The 9,701-nt window shown below is 44.2% G+C and overlaps 2 protein-coding genes across 2 annotated transcripts; both read right to left on the reverse strand.

Annotated features, from left to right (window-relative positions):
• Positions 1 to 372: 372 nt before the first annotated feature.
• Positions 373 to 6,281, reverse strand: LOC128771069 (cholesterol side-chain cleavage enzyme, mitochondrial). Its single transcript, XM_053886195.1, has 8 exons — positions 5,869 to 6,281; positions 5,649 to 5,804; positions 5,383 to 5,582; positions 5,120 to 5,323; positions 3,804 to 3,964; positions 3,492 to 3,737; positions 3,231 to 3,422; positions 373 to 3,164 (listed from the first exon to the last, which is right to left on the reverse strand). Exons 1-8 carry the CDS (start codon positions 6,135 to 6,137, stop codon positions 3,042 to 3,044), a joined length of 1,551 nt encoding a protein of 516 aa, XP_053742170.1. The 5' UTR covers positions 6,138 to 6,281; the 3' UTR covers positions 373 to 3,041.
• A 92-nt stretch (positions 6,282 to 6,373) lies between these two features.
• On the reverse strand, positions 6,374 to 9,099 carry stoml1 (stomatin (EPB72)-like 1). Its single transcript, XM_053886196.1, has 7 exons — positions 8,615 to 9,099; positions 8,343 to 8,449; positions 8,123 to 8,272; positions 7,314 to 7,517; positions 7,050 to 7,254; positions 6,779 to 6,976; positions 6,374 to 6,704 (listed from the first exon to the last, which is right to left on the reverse strand). Exons 1-7 carry the CDS (start codon positions 8,766 to 8,768, stop codon positions 6,508 to 6,510), a joined length of 1,215 nt encoding a protein of 404 aa, XP_053742171.1. The 5' UTR covers positions 8,769 to 9,099; the 3' UTR covers positions 6,374 to 6,507.
• Positions 9,100 to 9,701: the final 602 nt, after the last annotated feature.

A 9,701-nucleotide genomic window follows, 5' to 3' on the forward strand; every position in this document is an offset into this window, starting at 1 on the left:
CACGGCCACCACGGCCCAGATTGGAATTCTGTAATTGTCGCCGGCATACAGGAGATCCTGTGGCGCTTCATTTCTGCCTGTTCAGCGCTATAGGCGACGGAACAATGACAACACGCGAAGAAATCCTGGATAACAGGAGAACAGCAACAGTGGGATTCATGGGTAAATGAGGTTTAGATATTATCAAGTGAATGTTTTCCTGGGAAACCAGCATGACCCTAGTGATGAAAAGAAATGTGTTATTCATCACGAAAATGAAGAGAAAGGTTTACAGTCACTGAGATACGTGTAACGAAAATATGTCACATTTTATTGTCTAACTGAACAGAACTGAATAATTCATCATTATTAATTCCATTCTGTTTATTGGTAAACTGTAAAAACATAAAAAGAACAATTAATGTGACATAATTAAAAAGATAACCTGATTCCACTATACAGTATATTTCATGACAGTAGTTATACAAAAAGTGAAAAAACGAGTTCTCAAGAAAGGCAAACGCTTTTATGCTTTTATCAGTGGAGTAAAGACGACATCTAGTGGCAATAAATGAGAGTGCAGAAACGATTTGTTCAGTTCTTTTTTTTTATTAACAGCCGAATGTATCGTGACATTATTTTTTTTGTGTGAAATATTCGGTTGTGGTTATTCTTTATTTTGATGAGATGTTGAAATTTTGAAGCTGCATTTGAAAAACTGTTGCTCACATTATTTGGAAATGGAGTCATTTCTCTGCACCTTCATAGGCACTTCCTGTCTTTTCTTCTGGTGATAGACAAACGTTGTCAAGTGTGTTGATGTGGTGATGAAGAAGTAAAGAGCAAATAGCTCTGTGGTCTGTCATTGCGCCGGGTCCTTGCCCGAACCTTGCAGCCAGACAGGGGCCAAGGCTGAACCTGAGATGCGGCGAGCTGATTCTGATGAAGAACCGCCGCAAATGTTTTTGAACGCAATCAATGACGTTGTTTTTGAATCCTTGCAAGTGACTGCAGAATTCAGATGTGTTGTGATGACGCCCCCTCACGGTCCAGGGACCCTGATAAGCTGCGGGGGCCGGACGGCTCTTATCTCCTGAAGGACAGCGTGTGACCCTCAGAGGGGCCGTCGCTCGCACTGCACTTGAGACAGTCGTTTTTTAATCTTTCAGAAGTCTGAACATCAAAGATTCCAATTAATCTGGAGCGGACGCAGAGATATGAAGAAGAAAAGACCCAAAATATGAGTAAAACACCAGACTGAAACTGAGTGAGACCAAAGTAACTAACTGTGGGAGGAAACTGGATATATTTATTATTTTGAAAGGCACGTAATCCAATGCTACAAACTCTAGTTCTAGTTCTCCTCCACCACCATGTGTTCTATTGGCAACATGGGGCTTGATACTGGGGTGTTACCACAGCACCGTCGTGACCCATGCAGGTTTCCACCTGTGTGTCTCCAGCAAACATCCTTAGCGTGTTGTCGATCCACTGTGTGTCTTAAAGCCAGCAGCACAGCACCTTCTTCTGCAACCCTGACAATCCTGATCATCCACAGTGTGTTGGAGTTCTGCCATTTATGTACCTTCAAGTTTGAAAAGATCTACTGGTAGCAAAGCAGTGAGCTCCCCGGTATTAAATACCACACGTGCCATCGTCTTACAGTGAGGCATTAGCTGCGAGCTCAGCTCTGTGTTGCATTAATATTTAGTATGTGTCATGCAAAAGTATGTATTCTTCTAAGGTGTTTCTAGAGAAAATCGCCATTTAACTTCAGTGTAACAGAAGAGGTATTTATTTTGAACTGTCAAACAAAAAAAAATTGATTTCCATTAGAAAAGTCAATGACTGTATTATGATGCTAACTTATAAAACACCAAACTTCTTCTTTTCCTTTCGGCTTCTCCCTTCAGGAGCCGCCACAGCGGATCATCTCCCTCCATCTCACCCTCTGCTTCCTCTCCTCTCAAACCTATAAACCTCATGTCCTCCTTCACCACCTCCATCGATCTCCTCTGTGGCCTTCCTCTCCACCTTCCATCAACCTCAACATCTTCCTACCAATGTACTGGCTCTCTCTCTACTCTGTACATGTCCACATGTCCTTATGTACTGCCATAACATTATGACCACCTGTTTGGAATTTATATTTTAAGACTCATGCGTCCTCTTCTTATCCCTCTGATGGTTCATTGTGAAGTTATTGCTTTATACAGTTCTCCCCCATCTGCAGTATTGGTGAACAAGAGGTTATGAGAGTCGTGCCCGATGTGATGTCACAACTCCAGCGCCTCTCAACTAGATTCAGGCCTGCAGCAGAAATGGTGTGCTTTGCATCAGACCAGAGATGTCATGGTTCAAGATAGTTAGGTGTGCATGTTTCTGACTATAAATAGTGTGAACTGAAAGTATTCATTGATTATTTGAAATGTGGATGACAAGTATATACCTAGTACATTACTAGTATACTTTTTATATAGTTATTGAATACTTAAAGTATACGTCAGTAAACTCAAATGTTTCAATTTAGTCTGAAGTAGTATAAAACTAGTATACTTTCCAGTAAACTACTAGTATATGGTCTGGAATATAATTGTATCACGTATACTTGCTAACATTTTTGTTAAGGGGAGGTGCAGACCAATGAGTAGGCGTGGTCCTGGAAAGAGTTCAGCGCCAGGGAAACAATTTTGAATGGGCGGGGCTCATGTTCATTTTGTTCATTTTAGAGACACAGGCTGGTGTGTTCCATTGGGGTCCAATATCATTTTAAAAGATGCTCAAATACTGTTTATCGAGAGGTGAGGCAAGGAAAGCAGGGCAGATGAAGATTTGGGATCTCAGAGTAGAAGAGTTGCCCAGTGAGGTGCCAGAATGGCCTTACTGTGTCAGCTGCCCATCTAGATTAAAACTGAAACAGTTTACATGGTGTGTGTTCAGTGAGTGCTCATAGCAGGACTGGTCAGTAGGCATCAACCAGGGGGTGTGTATGGATCAGTAATGCATGTTAAGTGGTCATAATGTTATGGCAGATCAGTCTATGACATCAGAACCTGGACCTCCTATGAGGCGGCGTGCAGGGGCTTCAGGGTCAGCATGATGGGTTTGTCCGGCACCAGAATGAGCTCAAAGGTGCTCTTGGCCTCCACGTGTCGCATCTTCTCCACCCTAAAGTTCTCCAGCATCTGCAGAGAAACACCACTGGGTCGGTTCTCGTGGTGGAGTGATGAGAGGGTCACAGTGATTCTCACATGGATGAGGAAGATCAGCATCTCGCTCTCTGCTATTCTGCGACCCAAACACTGGCGGGGGCCAAATCCAAAGCCCAGACTCCTGAAGTAGTGGGTCTCTGTTCTCAGCCAGCGGGATGGTTGGTACTGCTCGGGACGGGTAAACACCCTGGGGTCCCGTCCCATGGCGTATAGTCCCAACTGGACTAAGGTCTGCACAGACGAACGAAACGAAGAGGCATGTTGAACTGGAGAGGTTCAGGGATGTAGCAGGAAGTTTACCCCGGCAGGGATGTGGTAGTTCTGGATGACGATGTCTTCTGCGGTGTATCTTTGCAAGCTGATGGCGACGGGATGGAGGCGGAGTGTCTCCTTCAGAGCCCCTCTGAGCAGCGGAATCCTCTTCAGCATGTGCAGCAGGTTACCCTCGCTCTCTGCCCGCGCGGCAGCCACCTCGGCTCGCAGCTCTTCCTGGAGACTCGGGTGTCGGGCCAGTTCGTATAGCGTCCACTGCAGCGTGATGGACGTCTAGAGGCCGATGAGAAGTGTTGCTAAAGAGAGTTGCCAGGATGGAGGACGAGGTGAGGTGCCTACCGTGTCCACTCCTCCAGCCATCAGCTCGGTGACACTGGCCTTAATGTCCTCGATGGAAAGCTTGTCCAGAAGAAGCAGGCGGGCCATGACTCCCGGGTATTTCTTGGTGCTCCTGTTTTCATCCTGCAGCTGCCGATAGATGTTCTGGATGCAGCTGTCAGCTTGAGTCAGATTGAGTTGAGTTAGATCTTTCTAGTTGCATTGTGTGTGATGTGGCGTCAGTGCCACGTAGCGATTTAGTGATGGTGGAGCGTCTTTTCTGTGGCTAAAATTTGGGTGGTTCAAACACTTTTTTCATCTTCTAAACATAATATCTATTGTCCTGTGATGCGCAGCATGGTTCATATACTAGATTAGATTCGATGCCCTTTATTTGTCCCACAGTGTTCAGGGTTATAGCAGGGTTTCAGCTTGTTTCAGCTTCTGCACCACCTTGGCACCTTGACGACCGCTTTGCCCGCACCTGCTTTATATCAAATGGCAACAAAAAGGCTCTAGATTTATTTCCTTTTGGAGACATTTCTTGTTTTTATTTCCTGCATCGTTCCATGACAGAGATTTTTATCTTCATCTTGGATGTACATTATATAACAGCCTTTTACAAGACACTCAGATTTGCTTCTTTTTTGTTTAAACTGAAAATAAATGAAGCGCATTTTTCACTTTTTTTCTCAAACTAATAAATCATTTTGTAGAATTAGCACCTACTGCCGCTAAACAAATAGAGGGTGACACTTGTCAACTATCAAAGTTTGCTCTGTGGTTTAAAAGTTGGCTAGAAACTAATGGTGGAACCACATAAATGCACTCCAAAATGTGAAGAGAGAAAGAATAACTGTAGTTATGAAGCAAGCTGAAGCAAAAGTGCAGAGTGTTTGGACCGCAAGAGAAAAAAAATAGTGGCTTATAGTCCAGGAATCACTGCATTCAGAAGCTGGTTAAAACGATAAACCCTGGGAGGCATTTATCAGTGTACAGTGGCCAACAATGAGGTCAAAATCACCAGTCTGTGATAAAAGGAAGGCAGCAGTTAACTGTTTTGACCTTCTTTTGCTGTGACCACCAAGGCAACTTCAGCGGAGCTGTGACGCACGGTGAACTGTATCAAATATCTGTATTTCTGTCTTGTGAGGCATTTGACAGTTACATTATAATTTTCAAATATATGAAATTGCATTGTCCACATGCTTAACTGCAGTTGGAGGTGGGCATGAAATGAGTTTGAAGATGAAATGAGATTTGCAGAAACCCTGGGCTAGTACTTAGTACCATACTAGTGAAGTTAAATCTAGTGACTGTGTGAGAAAATGGCCCACCATGTTGGAAGATTCCGTCCCAAGCCTCCACATGGTCCCGCCACACTTTGGCTCCAATTCTCCGCAGCACAGCAGGGGGGATGTACAACATCGGCGAGGTGGTCTTGAACATCAAGGTGATGCAGTCGATGAAATGTTGAGCTTCGGGGTCGGCGTAGTCCATCATCAAGCCCAGGCGCTTCCCATAGAGCACCGAGCTCACGGCTGCATCGCAACACGCGTCAATAAAAACACATCATGAGAAGTTGTGCAGAGGATCTTACATTCTAGAGCGTATTTGAAGAGTTCCTGGGAGAGGTCAGCTGTCCATTTCTCCCCGCCGTTCCTCTTGATCTTCTGATGAAGCCTGGCCATGAAGTCCTGCCCCACCTCGTCCAGAAGAGGCACGAAGTAGTCCAGCATCTTCGGCGAGATCACCTCCTTGTTGAGGATGACTCTGTTTGATCTCCAGTCTTCTCCGTTCCTGTTGGGAAGCAGCAGATAATCAGAAGCTTTTCTTCGTTGACTGTTTCTGACATTGTGAGAGTACTTCAGCAGAACTCCGTATTTGCGGTTCCTGTAGTCCCTGTACGCCGTCCACGCCTCTACGTTCAGCCTTTTTGGATAATGTCCCTCAGCTTTGAAGAGGACGGCCGCATCCTCAGGATTGATGATGTTGACACTTTCATAATATCCTATTTTTTCCCTGCCGGAGTGAGAAAGTGTCAGAAGTTTCCAGCATCTGTCAAGGACTCGGCCTGCTCCAGTACCTGTAAATGGGTCCGAAGGCGTTGAAGTTACGCACCATGACCCGGTGAATGTTTCTGAAGCCGTCCAGCTTCCAGAAGTTGTACAGGTTGACCACTCCGTTCTTCCACTGGCCAGGAATCTCACTGAAAGGCTTCACGCTGCCGCTGCTCTCCACCAGAGCCTGCCTCCCCCTCTGCAGGCTGCTGCTGCTGAAACGCAGCGCCAGTCGACTCTCGCTGCCTGACAGGTGCAGCAGCACAGACCTGCGACACAAAGTCCACCGAGCCATCGCACTTTCATGTGTGTGTAACTTCTCACTGCTCCAGTCGGAGCTCAAAAGTAGGCTGAACTAAAATCCCCCCCCCCCCCGTTGGGCTCATCAAGGCTTTCTGTTTCATGTTACCGCCTCACATAAGTGCGCTGTCAACTCACAATAGTGCAAATTAAAGAAAGACAACACAAGTGCATTTGTAGCTGGGGTGGGGAAAACAGTCCTAGGAGGGTCACGGTGGCTCCAGGTTCGTGTTCCAACCCTTCACTCAACAGTGATGATTCAGCTGAACATGCTCACCCTGCACCACCCTGGCCCTTAGAGGACCGGTTCGCTCACCCCTGGTTTATAGCACACAAGAAGACACATCACAAAGTTCCAAATAGTATCATTTCCTGAGCAGCTTGGCGAGCTCCTCCAGCCTGAGGGCCGTCTGAATGTCCCCCTGGATCTGCAGTCTCCCGCTGGTGTAAGCAGCAAACGGCGTCACACTGCCCTGGAACATGGCCAGAAGGTCGACCTCACTCATCGTCAGCGTGACGTCAGGCTGCTGAGACAAGGACCCGGGTCCAACTGCACCGCTGCCTACGACACACACACCGGGTCAGGAAGTTAAGAACGAAAAAAAAAAAGCAACACCAACCAGTGAGATGTATCACCTTGACTTAAATCCACATAGTAACTGCGCTGTCCGTCTTCTGAGCTGATGTGAAACTGGAAACAAGCTCCCACACGGTCCACCAGACTGTCAGATAGATGGCACTTCACCTCTTCAAGCAGCTCCTCAACAGACCCAGGCGTGGTCACCACCACCTGCTGGAGCTCACTACACCCGTCACTCCCCACTGCACCGCTTGCTGTGGACATAAATGAAGATGACATTAAGGAGGATGCTGTGGTCGGAGTGACCTTTGACTTTATTTATTGTACCTTGTTGTGGTGCTGGGCTGTGACCCAGAATGTGCATGGCGAGCTGCTGGATGGGGCCTGTGATGCCTTCCAGCCCAGGTACAGATGGAGGCATGATGAGGGGCCCAGTGGGAGCCTCCTCAGGAGCCTTAAGTATCGAGCCCAGCGTGAGTTCTACTCTGTCCACCTCCAATCCCCACGGTTTGGTCATCTCGTTGATGTCGATCTGCGACAGCAGGCGACTCAGGAACACAGCAGAAGACAAGAGCTGAGGTCTCATCTTACCCCCAGGTACTCTCCCAACTTCAGTCTCTCCGTCTGGATCTCCCTGACCGTCTTCTTAGTCAGACTGTGAGTTAAGGCGTTCTGGGCCGTCATCCTTGTCGAAGCATTCAGGTCCTGGACTGCTACCACCGACAGGACCGGGTTCCAAATCCTGAATTGGATGTCTGCTCCCACAGACAACAGCCCACCATCCCGAGTGTTCACCTATCATAATAACAATTCACGCCACCGGTCACATTTTCAACTAGGCAAGACTGACACCTAGTGGTCAAATGTTATAGTAAACTATGGTGAATAACTTAATGCAATTTGATAATAATCGTGTGATGACTAACATCCTTCAGTCATCGTGCATGTTTACCGTTGTGGGGGAGAAACTTTTCTAAGTTCTGATGCGAGTGTAGGCAGAATGGAATGATCCGTTTTAGAATGAAAATTAAATGACTGTTTCCTACAAGCAAAAAAAAATGCGAGTTGACATGGAAACGGACCATAAGACCAAGTATCAGTCACTGGATACAAGGATTGACTCAGTTATTTCCAATGGAATGAATAACATATACAATGAAAGACAAAGAAAATATTTTGAAAGAATAAGGGGACCTTTTTTAACCATCTTAACAGAAATTGTTTTTCAAAACATTGTTTTTCAGATGATATTTTTGTCTGATGATTTTGTCTTTTGGTATTTATTTTTTAAAATACTAATAAACAGATGTTTTCCTTTCATTGACATCCATAGAACCAGTAAACATAAATACATTGTCACAAGAGGACTAACATTTTCATATTCAGAGGAGTTTGGTCACCTGACATGGGGGGATATTAAATGCACGGGTGCGCAGGTCGACTCTCTGCCACTGGTCAATGAGGGGCAGAACAAGAACAACACCAGGACCCTTTGGAGCACAAATCCAACCCAGGCGAAATACCACTATCCTTTGGTAGTTGGGCACCGACTGCAACGCATTTAAGAAGGCGTTATGATGACGTTGAATAGCAGAAGAAGAAGGTCATGTCAAGACTTACTTTTAAAACAAACCATCCTGATATGGGAAAGGTGAGGAAAGTGGCGATGTAAACTAAAGATATGACAATGAGATTGCAAATCCAGGACATCCAGCTCTGGGAGGCATCTGTTTGCAGAAAGAGACATAATACAAGAATATTATTATTTACATAGTTAATAAATTATACTTTTGGTGTCAGAATTATTAAAGTGAACCTGCAGTAACATAGTCATTATGTGTGTATGCATGGTGGACATGTAGATCCATCACACTGAGTAAGAAGTTACAAACCACTGAAGTCGTTTTCATGAACCTTGGGGATGTAGTCAAAAGAGCCCTTGTGGTAACCGGGCGGTGAGTGATAGTCAGCGGACAAGAGGAACCCAGGGGGTCTCGCTGTGCTCGAGTCCCTTTGAGGAAGCAGCTGATACGAACTCGTCAACATTCTTCTCAACAAAACCGAAATTCCACGTCAGACAAAATGCATACTTCTGCAGTCTAATGACTATCAAATGCGTCGATGGTGGGAATGACATACATTGAACTTCGATAAATTATTTTGTAAAAATCGAACATTTATCTACTCGTGCTAACTAGATTAGCCACCAGGCTGTTTTGCTTGATCTTCTTCTCCCCGCATATTAAAGCGACTCATCTTCCCTTTATTGTAAGTACCGCCATCTAGGGGTCGGAAAGACGAACCCGTGAGGCATAAAAGCATGTAAAATATTTTTAACATATTCGCTACATTAATCAGTGAGAGCAAGTGTTTTGTGTGTCAGATAAAGTAAAAACAATTATATTATATTATTATATTATGTTATTATACATATTATTATACTATTATTATATATTATGTTATAATATTGATTGACATTTCTTGTAAATTGTTTAAAACAAATCAATTTAGATTATTTTCACGTTTATATAAGTGTAATTTCGCCAAAGTAAGTATTTTCGCACTGTAATGTATCCATCCCAAAATTAATACAAATTTTATTTGCGATTTTATCAAAAAAAATTCAAAACAAAAACTATGAATTGAAGTCAAATCAAGTAAAAAAAATATATATATATATATATATATATATATATATATATATATATATATATATATATATATATATATATATATAATTTCTTTATTTACAACTTAATATTCAGGCAGCACTCAGGAAAACTTTAATGATGATGTCTTTGATTTATCCATAATATTAATGCATTGTCTGCTTTAGTGAGTGGCGAAAGAAACCCTAGACAGGCCACAGATATACTCACAAATATTTCAAACAATTGTAATCATATCAGGTGTGATACCTGTCAACCAGGTACTGTATCACCTAGGCCAGGTCTGCGTTGACCTGGGCAAATCACGGCC

The sequence above is a fragment of the Synchiropus splendidus genome, chromosome 14 (assembly GCF_027744825.2).
Source record: "Synchiropus splendidus isolate RoL2022-P1 chromosome 14, RoL_Sspl_1.0, whole genome shotgun sequence".
In the NCBI taxonomy this organism is placed as follows: Eukaryota; Metazoa; Chordata; class Actinopteri; order Syngnathiformes; family Callionymidae; genus Synchiropus; species Synchiropus splendidus.